The following is a 25461-nucleotide window of genomic DNA, read 5'->3' as shown; positions in this document are numbered from 1 at the left end:
GTATCGACCACTCGATAGTTTAAATCCGAGCAGAAAACTCGATACCGCGAGCCTCGGTTGCTTTCATCCCCTGCGTCGATAGCCGACCACCTATTTTCGAATTTCATCGAGTCTGTTCTGGATTTTCGTTCTCTGAACACAGTGGGTGCTTAAATTATTAGGGCACTCGCGGAGCGAGTGTATGATTTCACGCTGAATTAATTCACTTTTAAGTGAAAATATAGCTACACTAGCTTCTTAATATTATAATGTTAAAAGCTAAAATATTGAACCTGGGAATTGCCTAGATATTTTGTTGTAAACAAGCAACAATTGATCATTTTTAAATGTATCGAAAGCATCCCAAAAATAATCAAAATTTATCAAATATATTAATAATTATATATATATATAAAATCAGATGAAAATAGCAAAACAGCATTTTCAAATTCTGTAAATGTGTTTTTCTATTTCCCAATTGATCTACTAATTTTTATCATCCTAATATATAAAAATGGATGTTTGTATATATATATATATATATATATATATATATAATTAATAGACTTCGAAACTGTTTGACCGATCAACATGAAACTTGGCACATATATGTACTTTTTCATGGAGAAGGTTTTTACGCTATTCAATTTGTTGTAACTCGCCGCGGTAGATGGCGCTGCAATACATCAACTTCTATACCGTTGAACCTATCGCTATAAAAATTGGTATACATAGGTATTTGAGAACGAGGAATCTTCTATATAAATAATATAATATATAATAAAATCATGTCTGTCTGTATGTATGTATGTATGTATGTTTGTAACGGCATCACTTGAGAACGGCTCAACGTAGAAAGCTGGGGGGCTTGAACCATTAGACGCGGCGTTTCTTCGGGAAGGTTTAGGAACAAACCGCATTCAAAAAAGTCTATTGGTTCAAAAGTTGTGACGTTATTAGTGAAAAAAGTCAAACTTTTCGCTCTCTTTTGGGCACGTTTCTGCTTATAACTTTTGATCAAATGGACTTTTTCGAGTGCGGTTTGCTCTAATACCTTCCCGAAGAAACGCCGCGTCTAACGGTTCAAACCGCAGCTTTCTACGTAGGTGAGTGCGAGAAAAAGAGCGAGTGAGAGAGAGAGAGAGAACTACAAAGCAACGCGAAAAGCGAAATGGAATTGAACAAAATAGATTATCACAAACACGTTCAATACGTATATGCTTTTAAAAAATACTGTGCCGCAGCAACGCGTGGCGGGGGAAAGCTAGTAAACGCATAAAATCGATTTAATAATCTTGTGGAATGTCCACGCGGAATTTCATTGATACCGGACGATCTACCACGAAATGTCTGATCTACTGATGATAGGTGTCGTCTAAGGGTTAAGGGTCGAGGGTGGAATAGGTTTGGAACAGTTTCAGCTGAGAAGGAAGACGGACAGTCTCCGCATTGTGTTTCCCAAATGTCTCTGCCTACGCGTCTCGACCTAAATCCACGCATTGCCTACGAATGCTGGCCGGATAATCGGGTGCACACCCACGCCGGTGCAGGGACAGGGGTTGCGCGAGTGGAAACGGCAGAAGGAGGATGCAGGAGGGCGCAGAAAGGTGGAGGGAGGTGCGCGTGAACCTTCGAAGGTCTAGGATCGCCCTCCGCCGACCTACGAGGCGGTTAAACGACCTCCGAGGTTGCGAATCTCGTTAAAAAATTACTTAATAATACTCCGTTGCATTCGAAAGCGTCTGCGGAATCGTTTCGTGCATGAATCAACCTCGTAGCTTATGCTGGTGTAGCTTTGTTCATTCTTGGAGGTGCAATTCGTCCGAATGCTCGCTGGCATCATAAATAACATCTGCTTCGGTATATTTCTTATGTCTTATGCCATTGTACAAATTGCAGTAAAACGTCGATTAACATTATCAACAAATATTATCAACCACGCGTCTATTATCATCCATTGGTCAGATAGAACGTGTCTGTTCTGCGAGTTAAAAGATAAATGGTATTTTTGGTTTTATCGAATTTCGTTTAATTCGTACGTCACAAAACTATAACGAGGTCAATTGAAAAAAATGATGCTTGTATTCTGAAATGTTTCTAGAATCATCCCACGTAAGGATGATTCGCGTAGCTCGCACGGTTGTTGCCCAGTTCATTCTTAAAGGTAAAACTCGTTTGATCATGGCCTGCCAATTCTAGTTCCTTCACGAGTTGATGGTAGGCTACTTGTTAACCGGCGATTTCGAGCCAAATTCTGATCGTGCAGTGGACGACAGTTCCTCGTTCGAGTGCAGGATCAAAACCGTGCGTTTTAACAATCATACCCTAAAATGTGTTTACTTTTCTCCTGTGTCTTTCGACTAGGAAAAGCGTAGTGTAAAGAATCACGAGTAACATTCCCGCACGCAATGAACAGGTTGAGGAGGCCCTATTAATAACCATTGTCGGTCAGAGTGTTAACAGTGGGTCCCCATAGAAGCGGGTCGGTGGAACAGAGAAGCCCGTGGAAAGCGGGGCGAAGGTTCTGATGTACGCAGGCGGCGGTAGTCAGAGCTAGGCAGTAGGCAGAGGCAGCCGGTAGTCGCGGTCGTAGTGGTCGTGGCTCGGTTGACGTCATCGGGCAAAATGGCGGTGAGGTGACGTCACCGGGAACCCACCCCTTGCCACCCTCTCTCTCTCTCTCTCTCTCTCTCTCTTTCTCTTTCTCTCTCGCACAGTGGCTCCGCAACGTCGGCCGACAGGGTAGCCCGATATCGTACGGATGCCAGAGAAGAGTATCGGACCAAGAGAGACAGAGACCAGAAAGAGTGGGAGAGAGAGAGAGAGAGAGATGGATGGGCGCCACGACGCTTGCTTCACCGGACTCTCGGTGATTTTTGGCAAGATCGTTTCGCGCATTTAGAGGGCGACATTAGCCGGCTTTTCGGGTAACGATCGGCGTCGCGACGGACCTGGGCCGCCGGGAGACGCCCTATCCGTTTTATTGGACGGTCGAGCGGGTACTCCGCGGGTTCTTCCGACCCGTTTTCCTCCATGGTGAGCGCAGCTGTCCAGTTTTCTTCCTCGTAGCAGCAAACAAAAGCCGAAGATGCTTCGACCGGTACTCGCCGTCATTCGAACGACCCTGATCTACGTACTGGAGATTGCGAGTCGCAGCGGACGGTACGTAGGCGGGTCGTAGACGGTAGTAGAGTCTCTTGAATCAGCTGATTGGAAAGACTGAAAATTTTCAAGCTTTCCTTGCCGCAAGTAGAGGATTAGAGAGTGCTCTTTGAGATAGAGCGATCGTGATTTAGAAATAAGCAGGATTTCCAGCTGGAAGTTGATGAATACAGCTTTGATATTAGATTGGACTGCGTGATTGTCGTCTGTCTTAGAGGATCATCTAGCGAGCGATGGAAATAGAATACGCGAACGAGTTAGATTCAGGATTGCCTTCTTTGAATGATAAACTGTGTTAGCAAACCGCTAATCTTCATCTGCAGAGGTGCTTCCGATATAATTGCAATCCCGTATTAGCACGGTGACGGCTATGGTGATAAATAAGATTATCATAAAACTAATGCCACTGAATATCAATATGTTAATGTTGCAATTTAGCTAGATTATAGTGTAAGGTGAGAACTTCATCAGCTAACCAAGTTGCAGCTGAGATTGGAGCGTGAATCTCTCGAATACTCTTTAGAATTAGCTACCCTCACGATAACGAGGGAATAAGCGAGCGATCGAGCGTATTAATCAGAGGGCAGTGGTCCCGATGAGACGGAGGCAGATCCCAGAGGTAGAATGCGCGCAGCGCAAGATTTACCGGTTGTCCAGCGCAGAGCTGAGACTCGGCTGCGAGCCAGAAGCTAGTCAGGGCGGTGGCACCGGCGCACTCGAGAGAAGGAGAGAGAGAGAGAGCTGCCGTGTATGTATCTTACGGCTTAGACGACCGCCAATTCCATCCCTGTCGTTCGAGGACGGCTTTCTTACCCTCTTACCCTTGCTACCTCTCAAACGTCTTCCCTTGGTTCAACGACAAACCCCTCTTTCCTGCTCTGCGAACGCTTCGGACCACGTTGCTGTAGGTTCAAGGATGATTTGTGGTGTTCGGCTTGGTACTCTTCGCTGATTTCCATCTGGATATCATCGCTACCTTTAACACGTTAACATTGGCTCCAGACCATTCCGTTTCAGATTATAATGCGAACGAAAATTTCTTGTCGTCCTTTCGGTAAAGTGCAACTACTGAAAATTCAGTTGTCCCGCAGACTCGAAAATACTATCAGAAAGAAATAATCAAAATCGAAGGAGCATTATCTGCAGATCTTTATGGATAATACAAATTATCTGCATAGATTGTAAGAAATAGAAACTAAATTGAATGTTATTTCTTCCCTTAACGATCTTAGAAGAGGAGAAGTCATATACAGGGTGTCCCAGCTAACTTGACCACCTTGAATAACTTTGTTGTCTTTAAAGATACGTCAAATGTCTGAAGGACAATGTTGAATGGTAAAATGGGGCTCATACCAAAAAATTGTAGTTTATATGTAATTTTTTTTAGAGTTATGAAGATCACCGTCATTTTTTTAAATGGCGTGAGGTACTTTTTAATACATTAATAGATGCAGCTGGACATTCGTTATGAAAAAGTAATAAACTATGTATATACATATATATATATATAAATAACTAAAATTTTAAAAATTTAAATTGAAATATCTCCTGAACTCTAAAATTTTCGACATACATAGATTAGTACTTTTTTATAACGGATGTCCAGCTGCATCGATTGATGTATTAAAAACTACGTCATTCTATTTAAAAAAATGAAGGTGTCCTTCATATCTCTAAAAGAAATTACATAAAAAGTACAATTTTTTGGTATCGTATGAGCCCCATTTTACCATTCAACTTTGTCCTTCAGACATTTAACGTATCTTTAAGAACAACAAAGATATTCAAAATGGTCAAGTTAGCTGGGACACCCTGTATTGACATCTTCAATTTTTTAAATTCCTTGACAATTTTTAATTTCATCTACTCAATGTTACTATAAATGCATGAACATCCGCAGTCTAATTATCACTGTCCCAGTAGTCTCGCCAATGTAGTTCACGTCACGATGGCTTGTGCATTACAGCTCGCGACATCGGCGATGAATTTTTCGCAAATACGATGCACATCTGTCTCGCGCGTATCAGCACATTAGAGTGACGAGTGTATGATTTGATTTTCGCTCGTAAACTGTGCGCGTGCGCGGACTGTTGCGGTATCTATCAGGGGCGGCTTGTTTCTGCGAAACGGCTAGCTGGTCGCGTGCACAGCCTGCAGGTGGCTAGCAAACTCGATGAACTCTGCGCACCTTTCTCTCTCTCTCTCTCCTTCTCTCTGAAGCGTTCCTTATCGAGAAGGATAATAATGCAGCCGCGTGTCGTAGACGGAAGAATGTCAAGATGTTTTCTTTCTCTCTCTCTCTCCCCTCTGCCTCTCTCGCAGCAAGAAATTCCTGTTCAGGAGCGCACACGGGGACAGGAGAGGAGTAAAAGGAGTCTAGTGGCTGACTAAACGACTTCTGAAAAGGTTAACGCGAGAATCATGCACACCGATAGAACAATTTTCAAGGGGGTGCACCTCGTGCCGTTGCGGAGCGCGGCGGCGTCACGTCTTTCATATTGATTTCTCGAAAGATATTAATAACTCTGGGAGAAGTATCGTCGATAACTGATGAGCCATAATAAACTTTTAAGTGCCGTCCCAGTTGCCGCGAATAGACGCCGATCTACGCGTACCACTGTCCCCGGTAGGTATGGGACGCCATGGGGACGGTTCTGAACCAGCTGGACCGTGGGAAAATGCGAGCGCGTCGGCTCGTTAACTGCAGCGTCAATCAATCGAATCGTTCGAGAATTCAACCATTTTGCATTTGTAGACGACCGATTTTAACGACTTCTGGCTAGGCGAGAATTGTCGGAACGATGTTCGTTTCGTAGATTTGTGAGCAGGTGAAAAATCTTCATCCAATTGTCGTATTGAGTTGTAACATAAGTGCGTAGAGGTTTCATTTTCGCTTTTGTTCTTTTTTTTTAAATTGTGTACACCATTCTGAAGTGTTTTTTCCGCTCTACAAGCGTGTTCCAATCGTTATCTTAAATAACGTTGTCTTGAGTAACATAACATAATCTAAAATGGAATTTCCGGGCAGCAAAAAACACCATTTTCGACATCTATTGTTTTTCGCTTTTCATCAAGGCCAGAACGCCACCGAAGCAGCTAGAAATATCTGCGCCGTGTATGGAGAGGGCGTCATAGGAGAATCTACTGCACAGAAATGGTTTGCTAATTTCAAAAATGCCAATTTTTGCCTGGAAGACGCACCGGTCGTCCTCCCAAGTGCGACGAGGACCGTCTTAAGACACTTTTGAAGGAGGACGGCCGTCAAACGTGCATGGAGCTGGCCAAGAAGATGGGCAGTACTGCTATGACAATCTCTCGCCACCTTCAAACAATGGAATTTGCTCAAAAACTTGGAGCATGGGTGAATTCAAAATATTCAATAAAAAGGATTAATAAAAAAACCCTACAAACTTATGTCACAACCCAATAGATTGTTTTATCTTCAATATGCATTTTATAATTGAAAGTTTTGGCTGGCGAAAGACAATTCTTAAAACAATGTTTCGTTGGTAAAGCTGAAAATACTTTTGGATATTTTTGTTTAATTTTCACAGGTTACATAAAAGAAGAAAGTACCGTTTAAGAGTGATTTTATTACGAAGAGCCCCGAAAAATTGTTGTTGTTCGACGCGGAATGAAATCAATTTTTTAATTTTGTGTAATGTAAACAATTATCGATACTCCGCGACTTTAGACACGTGATAAATGCACGAAGAATCGCAGTCTGGTTATCACGAGAGATAATGGTAGTAACCGAAGCGAATATCCTGTGTATGCGTGGAATACTTTTTCCTAGAGGAAATCGAAGGGCCTTCGAGCGCAGTCGCCTGGTTGGTCGTTGACCCGGAATCGAAGGCCAAATATTATCGCGCTTAGCTGCAATCCGGCTTCGTTTTCGCCCGCTCGCTCCGATTTCCCGAATCCAACACCGCCATACTTCTGTCTTCTGCTATCAGTGACTATCGATAATCTGCAGTCGATTCTCACAGCGATACAATTAGATATTAATTATATTAATAGGAATTCTAATTGAACGAAATTATTTTTAGTTTTTCATAGTCACTTTTCATTTATCTTTATGCGAAAGTGTGCCGCGTTTACGAGACATTCCAATCTCATAATTTACCGGAAAACATGTTCCATTTTTGTCGCTTATGCTCAGCTGGAACTGCATTTTAAACTAATATGGGTCGGCGTGGCTGTCTGACAATCGACCGACCCATTCCACCGAACTCCAGGCGCAGCGTCTGCGTTCGATCGAATCTTTTCGCGAAAGAAAATCTGTGGACCATTTTCGGGTTCATTAATTCATTTATCTTTTAATACTCTTACAGTATCTACCCGTTCGTTAACTCGAGCTTGTGCATCTGCCAATTATTAGGTCGCCCCATAAATAAATGTCGCCTTCTATCTTATTTTAAATAAAAAAGTAAACTAAAAAAATTACGAAGTGGAAGGAGGTCACGTAAAACGATGGTCAGTTCGTCGATGATTAAAAATACATGCAAGTATGTTTATCGAAAAACAGAAAAAACTGCCTGCGAGGTGACCTAACAAATTTCCCATACGAAAGATTTTCTCAAAAATATAATATATACAATATGTAAATTTTTCCTTTTTCAAGCTAAAATAAAATAGCAGGCGTGAAATCACTGCTTCGTATATTCGTGTAAATATTTATTCAAACACAGTGTCCCGACAGTTCTTCGGAAACCAGCAAACAAGATCTAAACAGCGGATTCGCACTCGCCACAAAACTTCTCCGAGAATCTGTGTCGTCGCCGAAGTAAAACAAAATTAGTTGCAGTCATAAAATCGCTGCACCTGTTGCTGCGCTAACGATCGCCGAGGCGACCGAAAGGGTCTCGCGATGCACCGGCCAGGTCGAGGCGATTGGTCACGCGTGTCGCAAGTCGCGAAGTCAGTTCGAGCCGGCTCATTTTCGAGAGTACTATCGATCTCGCGGAGCAGGCTCCTATCAATTATTCCGGCTTCGATTTTAATAATTCAGAGCGGCTCAACCTGAAGGAGAAAGCGGATCGCCCGACAATCTGAGCCAAAGAGCAGCCTCGCTCCAGACTCGATCGTGTTCCTCGACCGTTTAACCACCCTGTGAAACGTGGCCGAGCGCGCGCTATACCTGAATCAGTTTCCCTCGGCTTCGCGATACCGACAATTGCACTGGCGGAATGCAAGTTTGTTGCAACTTCCTTGCAGCTGGTATTGCCCTCTTTTCTTGGCCCCTTGGGGATTTCTACTTATAAGAACTGCATGGAGACTTCTAACTGCCGCCCTGAGGCTCGTAGGTGTCCTGCGAATGGTTCCCTCAAGTGAAACACGGAGACAAGAATTTTTTCTTCTTCCCTAGACGTTTATCCTAGTACCCAGAATTTTTTCTTCGACTCTAGAGCTTTCTCTCGGCCCCTAGAATTTTTTTCGCAGCCTCTACAATTTTGTCGTGATTCCTACATTTTTTTTTATCTCGACTTATAAACGTTTATCTTGGTTCCTGAAATATTTTTCCTTCGTCCCCGGAGCTTTTTCTTGGCCTTCAGAATTATTTTCTCGACGTCCAGAATTTCTCCTTCGTTTGTACCCTTTTACTGTCGTCCAAACCGTATAATTTTCATTCACAGCTCTCTAAAATCGCAAAGAACACTTAGCAAAGACTGTGATAACCCATTGCCAGCTCTGCCAGCTCGCAATCGCGATCAGAGGTCGAAAATAAAAAATAGCCTGCATTCTTTTGTGCAGAGGAAGATTGATACTCCGATTCGGCTAATCATGCGTGTTTCTTCGCTTCGGATCGTTCCTAGTTCCTTCTCATTTTCCAGCCGGAATCGTCGACGAGCACTCGTCGAGTGGAATTGTCTCCTGCTTGGAATTACAAGACGCGGGACTTGTGAAGCTTCGTAATTTGACTGGCGACCGCGAAAATTACTAGCCTAGCGACTCCTTCGTCCTGGTTCTCCTTCCGGGGATTCACGGACGAGTTTTCATTGCCACGTGCACTTGAGAATCCATAGAAATTCCATTATTCGCGTAAATTGCATTTAAATAACCAGCGCGGTGTGTATACTATGATTAGACTGTGGATTTTTATGCGAAATAAAAATTGTCTGCCGTAAAGGATCCACAAACGTCGTTCATATTTATGAAATGTTTAATTCCCGTAGAGAAGCGTCGATCTAAGGGAAAAGAGGGTCACGTCAGGGCCGTGGCAAGGGACAAGGTTCTCGAAGGAGATGTTCGATCGGTCACGGCGGAAGTTCGCCATTAAAAATCGTGCATTATTCGATTATTCTCGTTACACGGCCGGAATGAAAGGGATCGGGGGCTCGAGGTCCGCGCGGCGCGTTCTCAAAAGAATTTAAAGAGCACTTGAGAGGGATCCCTGGAACATCCTCGAATGCGACATCGATCGATCAAGAACATATTCCGCGGCGCGCGTTCTGCAAATTCAGCAGCAAAGGTTTCCTTTTTATTTTTAGAACGGCCGAAACCGCGCGGCCGCGGTGAAACCGAACGAAACAGCCGGCGAATTGGCCTAAACGCCCTCGAAAACCATACCAATCCGCAATTCATGCAGAGGCTTTTTTATTCTTACCCAAACGATAAGGTTGTTTCCATTGGACATGATCAAATATATTTATTTGTTCAAGTTTATATTACGAAAAAATTGTGGAATTCCCAAATAAATTCAACCGTTTCATTTTTATATGGCAATTTAGATAAAAGTCTCATATGTACAGGGTATTTCACCTAACTTGACCACCTTTTGAATATCTTTGTTGTTTTTAAAGATACGTCAAATGTCTGAAGGACAAAGTTGAATGGTAAAATGTTGCTCATACGATACCAATCAAATTTTTGTTTTTATGTAATTTTTTTTAGAGATATGAAGGTCACCTTCATTTTTTTAAATTGAATTTTTTAATACAGCAATAGATGCAGCTGGACATTCGTTATAAAAAAGTACTAACCTATGTATGTCAAAAATGTAATAGTTCAGGAGATATTTCAATTTAAATAACTCTAAAATTTCAGAAGTTTAAATTGATATATCTCCTGAACTCTAAAATTTTCGACATACATACATAGGTTAGTACTTTTTTATAAGGGATATCCAGCTGCATCGATTGATGTATTAAAAAATACCTCATTCCATTGAAAACAATGAAGGAGACCTTCATATCTCTAAAAAAAATTACATAAAAACAAAAATTTTTTGCGTATCGTATGAGCCCCATTTTACCATTCAATTTTGTCCTTCAGACACATTTAACGTATCTTTAAAAACAACAAAGATATTCAAGGTGGTCAAGTGAGGTGAAATACCCTGTATATTACCTTATAAAAATAAAACGATTGAATTTATTTCGAAACTGCATAATTTATATTTCAATATAACATTGATTAAATAAATGCATTTATTGGGCGGGTGATATCGAAGCAAGTTATAGGTTGAAAATTGGAGACTGTAGTGTGCAGTCTTGTATACGTGCCCGACATTTTTAAGTGACCTAATCGAGAAGCTGAATGGAGAATCAAGGTCCACTGAATAGGACCCAATTTTACGACAATACTCCTCGTGTAGCGCGTCGTACAGCCGGTCACGGAGATGCACCGATGCGCCGATGCATCGGTGCAACGGAAGGCGATCCGCGCCGCGAATTATTGCATTACCGGTCCAGCCTGATTGCACTTTCCCGCGAGGACGAGGATCCACTGCTGCGAAATTCTCCGCCGCTAATGCAGTCAATTAGCGCGTCGCAGGCTCGCGACGCGACGGCCATTAACGGCCGCCATATTGCGAAAATCTTTGGAATCGGCCGGCGAATCGGTCCGCGGAAAATTCGAGGACGACCTTCGTATTTGTTCCTTTGAAACATATTTTCGAAATATTGTTCGAGGTGCGATCATTTCTTCTGGAACACTAAAACTCTTTCTCCAAGAGCCCGGACAATTTTTCCTTGACTCCACATGAATTTTCCTGAAGCCTCCGGTCTTTCCTGGACCTTGCTCTAGCTTTGTAATAGGTCCTGTAACTTATTCCGCGCGATTTAAAGTCTTCCCGTGGCTCTTACAATTTTTTCCCGAACGCTAAATGTTTTAAAGCTGCAGAATTGTTTCCTGAGCTCGAGGTTCGTTTCTTGAATCTTGAAATATTCCTCGGGCCTCGTTTTATACTTTCAGGAAGTCTTAGATCGTTTTATGTGGTCCTACGAGTTCTTTCACATCTATGGGAGTTGTTTAAAGAGGTTCCATGATTTCCTCCGCGCCTCTATGAATTTTTTAGGAGCTCCTATAGAATTTGTTTCTCAGATCTTATAATTTGTTTCTGACCCCAGCCAAGATAAAGTTGAAAGATAAAGAGAATCCCGCCGATTTTACGTTTGCGCGATCGATTAAGTTCGCGACGCAGCTGACGCGGTGCATCGCGGCCACGGTCGTGTGCATGCACCTTGCCCGATGTTTCTCTGTTCCCAGTCACCGCTAACTCGTTTCATCTTGTGTGTTTTGCAGGTGGGCAGCGCAAGAGGCGGCACAAAGGGACCCTGGATACGCGAGTCAGTACAGGAGAAGGCCGAGGTTGGCCGGACTGAGTGGTCTCGGTGACTGGACTAGCTTTGGAGGGGAGGTAAGGACGGCGAGCTTGCGAAAGCTTCGTCTGAGATACTCGTTAATTGCGGCTTCTCGCGAATCCTCGAGGCTCCCCTCTTTCGCGAGAACCCTCGCGAACCCTCGCGAACCACCGCGAATTACGCGACGACGAGGCTCTTCCGGGCTCGGGCCTGCTCGCTACTCGACTAAAACTCCACCCACACTTCACGGAAACACATCGGGCGGCCCGTGCATTAGCTCGGAAATGCAATCCGGGGTTTGCGGGATCTTTGCACGCCGGAAGGTTTTCTACGTAAATGTTGTTTTCATACATTTTTTGGGGAACCTTCCGGTTTAAAAATTAACCGTTGTATATCGTATTCTCGTTAGAAGCGTTCTATTTTTATTTACTCGAATAAAAAGATTAACAAGTATATTTCATTCGTATGAACGATCAGAGTTATTAAATAATTACACTGTCTAACAAATTTCAACTTTTTGAAAGTATTTCGATTTCCACTATGCGATTCTGTTTTTCATTTTTTTCCTATACGTCCAATTTTTGAGAAAATGGAGTTTAAAAAAAAACACATATTTTTCAACTTTAAACAAATATTGTGATGTTATTATAAAAGATATTGAATTGTTCTTTACAGCAAAAGATTCTGTAGACTTTCCCGAATCCAGTGATAGCCAATATTAATACATTATGATTGTTTAAACATGTTTAAACAATGATTAAAGACGGAGAGACACCACTTTTGCACCAGTTTTTGCGGATATTTTCGAATTTATCTCAAAAAATAAGGGTCCAGCGAAAAATTGAACTACACCACGCGAAAGAGCAGAATTTTATCTTGAGATATCCCCCTGTGAAGTTTGCATGGTGGACGTTTTTTTCGAACCAGAAAGCAAAATATCTTCACGCGACATGAGTTTCCGCCAGTGGCGCTCGGACGGGATACGGAGCGGCGAACGACCGTTCTGGTGGTGAGCGCCACTGGTGACAACTCATGTCGGGCGAAGATATTTTGCTTTCTGGTTCGAAAATAACGTCGACCATGCAAACTTCACAGGGGGGTTTCTCAAGATAAAAGTCTGCTCTTTCGCGTGGTATAGTTCAATTTTTCGCTGGACCCTTATTTTTTGAGATAAATTCGAAAATATCCGCATAAATTGGTGCAAAAGTGGTGTCTCTCCGTCTTTAATCATTGTTTAAACATGTTTAAACAATCATAATGTATTAATATAGTAGAGTTCTTCTTGATCGTACTTTTGGAGTATAAGGAGATAATGTTATCGGCGCCAGGTTCGATCAGTTAAAAATATTGGGGGAACGACAGATGGTGTTTCGTCCTGGACCCGCTAGTGGACTCATCAGTAAGGCTATCTAGCGGGCCCTGCCTTAGACACTGATGTCTGGTGACTTTCTGAAGGAAAGTTGTATATATACTAATTGGTGGTGATAATGTATTAATATTGGATATCACTGTATTCAGGAAAGTCTACAGAATCTTTTGCTGTAAAGAACAATTCAATATATTTTATAATAACATCACAATATTTGCTTAAAGTTGAAAAATATGTCTTTTTTTCAACTGCATTTTCTCAAAAACTGGACGTATAGGAAAAAAATGAAAAACAGATTCGGAATCAGCGCGGAAAACTCTATAAAAATTGCATAGTGGGAATCGAATTTTTGGCTGTTGGACAGCGTTATTACTACTTATTTGATAATGAACGCTTTACGCTATAATTTAGTTCATAATTTGATATTCAGTGTTACTAATTTTATAGCAATTGTTCTCAAGCAAATCAATGTCGCCGGTGACCACTGCGTGCCAGTCAACGTGTTAATAAGTAAACGTAATACAATTTTAATGAATACCCTAGATTTAAAAAGAACTGAGTGCAACGTTTCACTATGGGTCCGTTTGGATCCAACTAAATTCATCTGGCATCTCTCAGGATTATTCTATCGTGGCCCTTGCGCGAAATTTCGTGGGAAGAAGTTCTTTCTAGAACTAGAACACGGTTCAAGATAGTATCATAATATCGCTGTTCCGGAAGTATAATGACACAACTGCAAAAATTGAAATTTTACAGGACAAGCAAAAGAAAAATAATTCTAATTTGTCTTACTTAATAGAATGGCCTATAGATTTGGTTTAATTCTTCTATGAGAGTAGTTTATAGACATTGTGGGTTGTTATTGCAACTTTTATAAGTTATTTCAATTTATAAAATAATAAGTATCAGCCTCACAGTAACCAGTATCATGTAAATACGTGATTGTTCTTCTGAAAATGCATCACAAATTTTACACTTCTGTCGTTATAGGAGTAAGGAAAACAAGCAAAAACATGAAGAAATCGTTATGAAAAAGTTTATTTGAACAAAAATTACAGTTGCGTCATTATACTTCCGAAGCAGCGATATGAAGGAAAGAATGACAGCAGAATTTTATTTGAAGCTACGTAGGAAGAACTTCTTCTAGAGCAAGTAGACGACCGAATGTGGTAGTGTGAAGGAATATTTCCTTGTTCAAATTGTGTTGGAAGAAGTTCTTTCTAGAGCTAGAACATGGCCCCAGATAGTATCATAATATGGAGGAAAGAATGACGTCAGAATCCTATTTGAAGCTACGTGGGAAGAACTTCTAGAGCAAGTAGACGACCGAATGTGGTAGTGTGAAGGAATATTCCCTTGTGCGAAATTGCGTGGGAAGAAGTTCTTTCTAGAGCTAGAACATGGCCCCAGATAGTATCATAATATGAAGGAAAGAATAACGTCAGAATCCTATTTGAAGGTACGTGGGAAGAACTTGTTCCTAGAGCAAGTAGACCAGGCAGTTCCAACCTATTCCCCTCCGACAACTGCAAGGCAGTGCAAGGTCCTCCACCATCGAACCTATTTACAATGTGTGCGTGTGCATCGCGTCGCGCGGCACGCGGCTCTCATGGTGGGAGCTTCCCACTACTACACATTATAACGATGAAGTCTAAGAGTAGGGGTAGAACCTAAGCGGGGAAGGTGCCTCTCGAATAGCTCCGGAGCTACTCGTTGAAACTGCCTGAAGTAGACCATCGAATATATCATATAGATTGAATATAAAGATTGTAGGTGAAGAGTAGCCTGAAGAAGGATTGATGGTTTGAATCAGGTACCTGGTCTGGTGGACATGGCGCCAGGCCGGGATCAGGGCGGAGGGGCGGGTGGCGGTGGGGGAGGCGGCAAGGGCACCACGTCGTTGTTCATCCTTTCGGAGGATAACTGCATCCGGAAGCATACTCGGTTCATAATCGAGTGGCCGCCCTTCGAGTACGCCGTCCTGCTCACCATCATCGCCAATTGCGTGGTCCTCGCCCTCGAGGAGCACCTGCCCAAGCAGGACAAGACCATACTCGCGCAGAAGCTCGAGGCCACCGAAATCTATTTCCTCGGGATCTTCTGCGTCGAGGCGAGCCTCAAGATCCTCGCCCTTGGCTTCGTCCTCCACCGTGGCTCCTACCTGCGCAACATCTGGAACATCATGGACTTCTTCGTCGTGGTGACCGGGTGAGACCACAGTTTTCTAATATTACACGCGTCCAAACTCTTTACGGGGTTTTTCTCGACCTCTTTCTTCCTCTCTTTCTCTCTCTCTCTTTCTCTCTTTCTCTCTCAACTGTGACCCCCTTTCTCTTTATTCTTCCGGGTTGAACAGCGCGTATCATCGATACACCAACGCGTTCATATTTTAATATTTTGGTAGTTTAACATGTTCACTGTCTGAGACTTTAATATTACACGTTGATAGTCATACTTTAATAGTTATAGATTCATTTGTCTGTTGTATCTCGTTTCAAGGATCGATACGTTTTTGATTATTATACAGGGTGACCCAAAATTCGTGAAAAACCCGAAAGGGGGTGGTTCCTGAGACCATTTCAAGCGACATTTTCCTTTGCAAAAATGTTATCCGCGGCTTTGTTTAGGAGTTATTAACGAAAAACACGGACCAATCAGAGCGCGATTTAGACGCGAGTTGCCACAATCGGCCCGGCGCGCCAACTGTTTATTGGCCGACTGTGGCAACTCGCGTCTGAATCGCGCTCTGATTGGTCCGTGTTTTTCGTTAATAACTCCTAAACAAAGCCGCGGATAACATTTTTGCAAAGGAAAATGTCGCTTGAAATCGTCTCAGGAACCACCCCCTTTCGGGATTTTCGCGAATTTTGGGTCACTCTGTATATTTTGTAAATGAACGTTATTCAATACTAATTGGAACTATGAATAGTGTATGATACTTGGGGGGCAGTGAATATGTTAAGAAATTATTACGATGATCACAGTCTGTTTACAGTTGCACCTGAATCATTTTCGTTATTAGTGATCAAAATTTACGAAGGTCGCCTTGAATAATTTTGACTTTGAGTTAACTTTTAATCTCCAAATACATTTGTATGTTGTATGTTTTATTTTGTACTTGTATGGTTAACAATAATTGACAAAAGTGTCGCTGTTCATGTTCATTTTGATGACCCTATCTGAAAAGTGGAAGCAATATTGTACAATAATCTATTTTCGAAAGATCAAATTATTAAAATTTTGAGGTGTTGGTATATTTATGATACGCACTGTACATGTTCAAGGTGTTACAGCAGTTACCAGTCAGCGTCCTGCACGTAAACGATAAGCATATGGAGAAAATGCAAAACGTAAAAGCATAAATTAGCACGTTGTTGAAAGTTATAAAAAACAATATCTCTTTGCCCCCACGTGAATTCCTCTCTGGAAAAATTACGTTTTGACCTTTATGGACACCTTTCTCAATAAAAAATTTTACAAAACATAATACTACAAATTCGTCTTGAATCGTTAACTTTCCATTTAAACAATTGAAGACCACTTTCATTTCTGAAATAACTATTTTTAAGAAGCAATAGCACTCTTTCCGTTTGTTTCTCCCCACTTACCGCTTACGAGAAAACCTCTAGTAACTGTATGAGCACCTTGCGAACGCAAACAGGTGTACAGGGTGACTCGTGAAAAGCAGAAGGTTCCAAAATTGTTTCCAAAATCGAAAATGACATAAGGTTGAATAAACGACCAATTTGTTTCGTTTATTAAATTCGTAGACTTCGGACAAACTTTTCATCGAAACCAATACTCTGTATTATTATTAATTCTACAAGATACACGCTTCTGGACAATTTCTCACGACTCACCCGGTATATCTCACATCGTATACCGATGTATCTCTCAATTTCTCCTTCTCGAGAATATTCCACTCGTTCTCGTTCACTGAGACTCGGAGTCTCAGTCACCGCGGTTCGTCATGACAGAAAGAACCTGCGATATATTGACTCCACGAGTCTCGGTTTGAACAGAGACACACGCTCATCGGTTCCAGACAATATTAATTGTCTGGAATCAATAATTATTTTCAAGAAAACTGTCGGACATGGAATTTTCAAACTTTGCAGGCGCACTGATACGTATTTGTAGACTGTGTCGTATTTTTTTTGCAAGTAAATTCATCAATTACGTCATCATCTAAACCGGCATAAAATCGAGCAACAACCGGACGTTTCTTAATTTCAACCAGTTGGGGAGAATTCTAACGAGAAAAAGAACAGATTCATAGTGCCCTGGACAGAGATTTTCCCTCGCAAGACAGAATCACGACTGAATATCATCTAAATGACGATCATCAATGACGTGTGTCCTGTTCGAACCGATCAGAGACCGCCGACCAGGCAGCGAGCATCGAAACAGGGGATTCTGTGAAAAGTTCGCGACAAGCCTAACCTCGTGTTCATCTCGTGACGGCTCTCTCATGATCACGACTATACGATCTTTCGTTCCCTCCCTCGTTTTCTCCTCCGAACAGACGAACGAGCGCTTGCGTTCTTGCTCTCCACTATTTTCTCTTTCTCTCCACACCTCTCTATGTCTCACTCTCTTTCACTCTGTCTCACCGTTCTATCTCTGTCTGTTCGGGTTACATATATATATATATATTTTTTTTGGTCCGTACGACGTGTAATACTAATCGACGAGAGCACACGACCGAATTCGCGAGCCTAACGATCGAGACCTGTATAACGCGTTGCCGCTGCGCCGTTCGTTGGCTGTCGAGGCAAACGCGGACGTTTGGAGAGGAAAACAGTGGACGAGGAGAATGTTACGGTCAGGTCTGATCGACTCCCTAACGAGTTAACTTCGGCCAAGCCTAATTGTTTCGGGAGTGAACGAACCCCGCGATCGAGCAATCCGTTTTGCCCTCCCTGACAAACCCCTCGCGATCCTGTCCTGGGAGGAAAGCCTTTTCTCTCCCTCGATCGCTGACTCATCATCGGGAATCATGGAAAACCAGAGAAAAGTACTGTTCACACGTTCATAGCTTCGGTCCGGATCATCATTATTTGAGATTTTCGAAGAAACCGTGAATAATATAATTTATGTGAATTACAACTTCCCCTTTGCAATGACTTCTCGATCATTTATGTACGATTTTTGGTGTTTGTCAAAATTCAATGAATCGGCCAAAAAAAATTGTACACGAAGTTTTAGGGATTCATTAGTAAAAGGGTGGTTTCAGGGAGCACAACGAATGTGCAAGAGTAAGACCGTTGATCCGGCGATTAAACGGGAAGAGTATAAAATCGAGTGGCAGTGCGAAATCAGATTATTCGAGGAACGGTTGAGCGCGTTAAAGGGTCGATTAGGGGAGCTAGCGGAGGATCGATCGAGCGGTGAAAGGGCGTTCCTCCGTGCGGGCGCTTAGGATTTAAGGAAAAAATAAAAAAAAAACCGCGCCGATCGGTGTCAAAGGCCGAGCAGATAGATTCTAGAGTAATCCTTGGATTAGGTCGATGACCGTGTTCGCCGAAACAAACGTGGACGTCGACCTGCGTATGCTACGTTCCTTCAGGGTCCTCAGACCGCTAAAGCTGGTTTCGAAAATTCCAAGTGAGTCAGTCACGCAGTTCCTGCGGAACGGCAGAAAATGCGAACGCAATAAGTAAACAGTAATATACAGAGTGCAGTAAACAGAGAACAGTCGAGCAGCAGAATTATCTAAAAATCCCATTATCTAACTTAATGCCCCCACCCCCCTTTTAATAACACCCCCACCCCCCCCTGGCAGTTGTTATATTCCCTGGCAGTTTATTATTGTGTGCGTTCGACTAGTCTCCTTAGTTTTATTTCTTGAATACTGTTCCTTGATTTACGATAACCGCAGTCACACTTTTAGCTCGTCGACCATTTAGTTTCTCTTTTCTGTCTGTCTGTCTGTCTGTCTGTCTGTCTTTTTAACTATGTCTGTCTGAAACTATGTCTCTCTCTCTCTCTATCTCTGTCTCTTGCTATTTAGTTGACACGTTGGTTTTGGGTCGACGTTTATTAGCTCCGAGAGAACAGAGCATCGATACTAAAACTTTAATTACATTCTATCCAGTATACCTCCTGACACTTATACTTTCATCTGTCTATCTCTATCTCTTTCTCTCTCTCTCCATTATCCTTATCTATTTACAAATTAAATCACCGCTTTAGTTAATCACTCTCTGTCCATTTAGTTTCGAGCGATATACGTTTTATACTTTCATCTTTAGTTCATCCAGTTTCAAGTTTCTCCCCTTTCGTTGAATTAAATACTCCACCACCGTTTGAACTTAGAGGCTATGGGTGTATTAGATCAGTTGATTGACGCTAGATGATCGTTAACAGTTTGATGATCGATATATTACTTGATACATGATATATCTATATATATATATATATATATTTATATATATTTATATTATTACATTCTGTGTCTACGTGTTTGCGTAATTCGAGTGTCTATTATATATTACTATTATTATTATTATTATTATTCTATATACCTACATACATATAATACATATCTATATATTATGCGTAATTACTCTATATATCCTTCTACCGCCTCTATAGAGGATTTGCGTGAACTAGATCGCTAGAGTGTTTTCAATTGCGTTTTACTATTCTTCTGTCGTTTTGTTCAGTTCTTAATGCACACGTTGTTCATTAATTTAGAGACTTCCGGAGTCGAGATCAGTCACGCACGAACACTTACACACCCACAAACACACACACACACATACAGCAATACGAACATATGTCGAATCGTCGAGGCAACCGACGATCTATCATCGGAGAAAAAGGAATAAAAAAAAAACGAAATCTTTTCTTTCTCTTTTCCAAGCACGGGAGCACGGGAGATTTGAACAAAAATCGAGAAAGAGCCAATCGAACGTGGGAGAAAAATTGGAAACGACGCGAGAGGCATTCTCTCTCTTTTTTCTATCTCTTTCTGTATCCCTTCCTCTCTCTCTCTCTCTCTCTCTTTCTGTCTGTTTCTCTCTCACTCTGTTTCTCTCACTCTTTCTTTCTGGAGGAAAACAATTTTGTTCACCGCCGTCGATTGTTGTTCGCACGCTGACACGAAACGACCACACAACGACTTACCGGCCTGCGGGTGTCTCTATACTTAGCAGTCTCTATCTTTAGCTACAGTCACTGTTTGATAGAATTGACTAATAAATTGGTAAATAGGTACTAGGTGTTCTAGAGCAGTAACGTATTCGAGCGAGCTCGTGTTTGCTAGAGAGTCGTACCTTTAGACGCCCTCGAGAGACCGTGTCATCGTCCCTCGGAATTGTAGATCTCACCGAGGTATCCTCTCTCTCACTCTCACTCTCTATCTCTCTATTTCTCTCTCTCTCTCTCTCTTTCTCTCTGTCTGTCTATCTATCTCTTTCTAACCAGCTTCCCTTTCACTATCGATCCATGAAGCTTCTATCTTTCTCTAACTCTGTCCATCACTCACCTCCGACAGACCATCTCGTGTGACATGTAGATGCGAGTGTGTGCGTGTGGGAGGAAACTCGTGATTCGAAATCCCCACGAACGAGCCCCAGTAATCGTGGATTCTGTTCGTTGAAAGAATTGCAAACAGCAACAGAGGAGACCATCTTTATACAAAGATCGAACCATCCACAGAACAAAGATTGGTTCCACCTCATCGCTTTTGCAAATGGAGAATGAGAAAAATAACCATCCGCAAGTATCAACTTCCTCCCCGCGCGTCCCCATACAGATATTAGTTGATGATCGTCTCGCCTAGATCATCCAAATTGATCCCCTCTGAGACTAGGCCCTTAGTCCACTGAATCTGCCTACCGTTGGGAGCTCAGCAGTTGGCATAACGACTGTATGAAAAATTTGTGAGCCAGAACCACCACCATCTTCGCAGGGACTCGCCTAATCAAAACACCGTTCAAATTGCAATTAATCTTCTGAAATTCCACCTAATGACACTGTTAAACACCAAAAATGTTTCCAATATACTGTTGGGTGGATCTTATAGAGTTTTTTTGAGAAACATGACTTTGAAAAGAAACGTACCTTTGAAGGATAAAAGTCTACTCTATCGCGTGGTATAGTTCGATTTTCCTCTGGACCCTTATTTTTTGAGATAAATTAAAAAATATCCTCAAAAATTGGTGCAAAAGTGGTGTCTTCCGTCTTTAATGCTCGTTGAAATATGTTTATACAGTCATAATGTATTAGTATCGGCTATCACTGGATTCGGGAAAGTCTTAGAATCTTTTGCTGTAAAGAACAATGCAATATACTTTACAATAACATCACAATATTTGTTTAAAGTTGAGAAATACATTTTTTTTCAAGGTCGTGTTTCTCAAAAACTGTGCGCGTAGGAAAAATAATTAAGGGCAGATTCGGAGAATCAGCGCAAAAAACTCTGTAAGATCCACCCAACAGTATATTGAAAACATCGAAAAAGTTGGTCGGACAGTGTGATTAATCTACGTAAAAAATTCAAAGCAAACACGCTGTAAGTCAAGAAAACAAAGTTTACTCGTCAACAAAACGCAATTTTTGGTCAGCATGAACAAGATAGCGAACATTTTCATTACAGAACAACGGTCTCTCATTTTTGCCAGCCACTGTTCTCCATCATCTTCATCAATCGGTGGCCAACAAGAAAAATACAGGCAACTTCTATCCACATATCTGTACACTCTCCTCAACATAGGAACCGTAGACACTGTGAAACTCCCAAGCTCCCAACGATAGCCAAAAGCCTAGAGCATCGGTAGTCGATCGAGTAAAAATCGGATCGCGGACCCATCGCACCCTGTCCACGCAGTGTTCAGCCACTTAGCGACCCCCTGTCCGGCTGGTCATAGTCCGTGAACAATCGCTGGGAATGTAGAATATACAGTGTTGAACACGAGCAGTTGCCTATCCACCCCCGTCTCAGTCTCAGCGACGTAGTCTAGAGCCGAAGAAGACGTAGCGAGCCGATCGTCGTTCTAGAAACCGCAAGTTAAACGAACCTGTTCCAACGATAGCGAAACAGGACCGAAGACAGCGGTCCGGGACCAGCTTCAATCCGATAGAAACTCTCTATGTCTCTCTCTGCAAGCTGTTCGATAACGAGGAAAGACTGCGAACTTTGCGCAAAACCGACCACTGCACAATGATCATTCTAGGAGTCACACACTCTATTTTAGATTTCACAATTCAGAATTGAACGCATTCAGAAGAAACAGTAAGAGGACCAGAAGAATCTGAGGATACCGATGAAAAAAAGAAGACTTTGCGCAAAGATTCGTAGTCCGCCAGCAACTGCCGATATTTCCGCGAGTCGTTAACGTTCAGAGTCCACCGATAGTGAATTAGATAGACTGAATGGTTAACAACTCGACGAAGAGATTGCTACGGAGTTCTGGTGAATCGTTTCTCAAAGTGTTTGGTATTGTAGTCGAATAGCTTGCACATCTATCAACCGATCTCACTGTCTCTCACTCTATCTATTCTCTCTCTATCTATCTCTCTATATATATCTCTCTCTCTCTCCCTGTCCGATTCCATCCCAGTCCTCCGTACTCCTCCGGGTTTAGGTGATAGTACGCTAGTTAACCACATAGTTGTGTAGCTTAAGTACTTAAGTAGCGTGAGTATTAGTGTAATAGAGTAGTAAGTAGTAAAGTGTGGCGGGGTGTGTGTGTTTTGGGGCAGGTTCATCACGGCGTTCTCGCAAGGCATAGACTTGGATATGGATCTGCGCACGTTGCGTGCGATACGCGTGTTGCGACCGCTCAAACTTGTCTCCGGCATACCGAGTGAGTAGCGTTTCAATACAATCGGCCGTGTCGAATCCAGCCGAAAACGATCGGAAAAAACTACCGATTTAGCCGAGAAAAAATCTAATTCGTTGAGAACCTCGTCTCTTCTCCGGTCTCTCCCTTTCGAGCCGCCTATACAAAACGCAGCTTGGACCAACCGCAAACACAAAAAAAAAAAAACGAAACCAATGAAGAGGATGACGATGACTTTGGTCCACAGTGCAGGCGAACTTCCGGTTACATTCTGTAACAGTGAAACGTCGCGTAGACTTCGATCAAAACCAATGGTCGAAGGGTAGAAAAGAGAAGAGACGGCGAAAACCGAAACGAAAAATGGAAGCGAAAACGGTTCGGTGCTCGAGGAACGCGCTCGTCGTGGAGATTCTTGGAGAACCTTTTGGCGGGTCCAGGATTCGGATACTTCGTGGATCGACTGGATCCGCTATGTCACCTCGGAACGCTCGCGTTCGTCGATCGCGTTGTTCCGGGCGTCCGAGTTTCGTAGTTATCAGTGGTAGTCAGTTTATTGCAAGTATATATATATATATATAAATATACATTTATATATCTTCCGTATATCTCTCTGTATGCGGGGCGACCCATTCGAAGCTGCGCAATTGTCTCCCGAACGATAGTTCCTTTCGAGAAAGGTTTCGAAGAAAACCTCTTTCGTTCGCAGAGGGATTTGTGGTGGTCGGGGATCGTCTTGATCTTTGTTCTTCCAACTGCGTGTTTTCAGTTAGATAGGCGTGCGGTATATTCCGAGACGAATTTACAATACTTTGGTATTTCGTAGCAATTTAAGATTTATCTTTCGTCTGTCTAATATTTTCATAAAAATTTCGAACGCCTATCCGGAGAAAATGCAGTTTCGTTTAAGAAAAGATAATTCATGTTCATACTTCGAAGGCACGTTCAACCCGGCGACGATTCGCAACACCGCAAGACGTCCCTCTGTAAACGGAGAAAGTTTTCTTTGAGATATTGTTTGGAAGAACATGTAGTTTGTGAGATCAAGGGCGCGACTTGAAAAGTGTCGTCCTGTGTATCCATATATATCTATATTATCTATATTGTTCTACATACATACATATATATCTATACACGTAGATGCCTTGCAACGTTAGAACGATTATGTTGTTTTCTGTAGCACCACCCAAATAGATATCTTTTTGAGAGTGCTGTATGCTGTGTCCATTGTAAACCGACGAAGTATCCCAATTGTTTGGCCGCCGGATCGTTCGCGATCGTTTTATAATAATAATGTCGAATACCTTGGTTGATAAATGAATGAGAATAGAAAAAGAAATGTGCCATTTATGGTAGTAGCTGTGTTGGTAGTAGATTGAAAGAAGATGAGAAGAAGAAGAAGACGCGATTCCGCGGGCGCGATTTCCCCGAGCAGCGACGGACGAAAACCGGGATAATGATTGTAATGAAAAAGATGTAAGGACCGGGATAGTGTGTTCCCACGGAGAAAAGAATCGATTCGATAGACGCGCGATAGTCGCTCGAAGACGGCCGGTGGTAGGGCCTAATTACTCCTCGGCAACTTTTTGCGAACAGGTCTCCAGGTGGTGCTCAAGTCTATCATCAAGGCGATGGCCCCGCTTCTGCAGATCGGCTTGCTGGTGCTCTTCGCCATCGTGATATTCGCCATCATCGGCCTCGAGTTTTATTCGGGAACCCTGCACAAAACGTGTTACAGCATCAGGGATATCCGTGAGTACCAGAACAACCGGCCATCACTGTGCTACTCTTCGTTCACACCGATCGAAAGCTACACACCTCAAAAGAATTAACGGATCACCTCTGCGAACCCAAAAAATTGCTACTAGTTTACACGATCATAACTTCGGCCAAAATTGCTGTATTGATATCGTTAAACAACGGTTTGAAAGCGTGTAACCTCTGGTTTCGGATGCCCTGTATTAAATTGTTGCTATGTTGACTTTTTACGAAATTGTAACGAGATAAAGACAACATTGACGGTTAACAAAAATTTTCTGCAACTTTGTAACATCACACAGGGAGGAACAAATTTTTTTGATAAATCGCGTTAATATCATTTCGAAGGGCTATCTTTCCTGTGTAAAATCTGTGGTTGTTGATTATTGTGCGATTTTTTTTTATTCGAGTTATTCAACATTGACGTAAATATTGGCTTTTTAACTTTAACTGGCTCCAGAAAGCGAAAACATTATCGTAGAATCTTGTGCGAAAAAGCAATAGAAAGAGCGTTTCTTTCTCTTCTAAGCACTTCTTTTGTTTTTTCAATTTCACTAACATTTCGATACACCAGGTGTTTCTGAAGATATGCTTAAAATATGCACAATTTCCATTTTTCCTTTAACTCGCTATATCTCGGCAAGAAATGATCGCAACACCATGATCCGAAAGTCAGATTGAAGCAGAGATTCTGCCGATTCGATTGAGCACCCCATGATCTCGCTGCGACAATTTTTTACCTATGGCAGCTGTATTTGAAGTTAGTGATTCGCAGAAATTACCGCGCCACGTACAGCGGCTGTCCGACATCTCTGAAAAT

The 25461-nt window shown here is 42.2% G+C and overlaps 1 protein-coding gene across 21 annotated transcripts in view; it reads left to right on the top strand.

Moving 5' to 3' along the window:
• The window catches only part of Cac (calcium voltage-gated channel subunit cacophony), a 192370-nt gene that overhangs the window by 108208 nt on the left and 58701 nt on the right, over positions 1-25461 (top strand). For 18 of the 21 annotated variants that reach the window (XR_013009585.1, XR_013009586.1, XM_076430215.1 and 15 more), the window contains 4 exons: positions 11668-11782; positions 14909-15303; positions 22807-22910; positions 24480-24635. Coding sequence is in view for 19 of the 21 variants with exons in the window: in XM_076430215.1 (XP_076286330.1) it covers positions 11668-11782; positions 14909-15303; positions 22807-22910; positions 24480-24635 (770 nt within the window). In the remaining 2 variants the exon portion in view is untranslated. Of the gene's footprint in view, positions 1-11667; positions 11783-14908; positions 15304-18601; positions 18703-22806; positions 22911-24479; positions 24636-25461 lie in introns of those variants that run through there. The other 3 variants (XM_076430224.1, XM_076430353.1, XM_076430343.1) reach the window with 2 other exon arrangements.

The sequence above is a fragment of the Lasioglossum baleicum genome, chromosome 1 (genome assembly GCF_051020765.1).
Source record: "Lasioglossum baleicum chromosome 1, iyLasBale1, whole genome shotgun sequence".
NCBI lineage: Eukaryota > Metazoa > Arthropoda > Insecta > Hymenoptera > Halictidae > Lasioglossum > Lasioglossum baleicum.
Note: the sequence above shows the minus strand (reverse complement) of the source record. Positions and strands in the feature narration are given on the sequence as shown.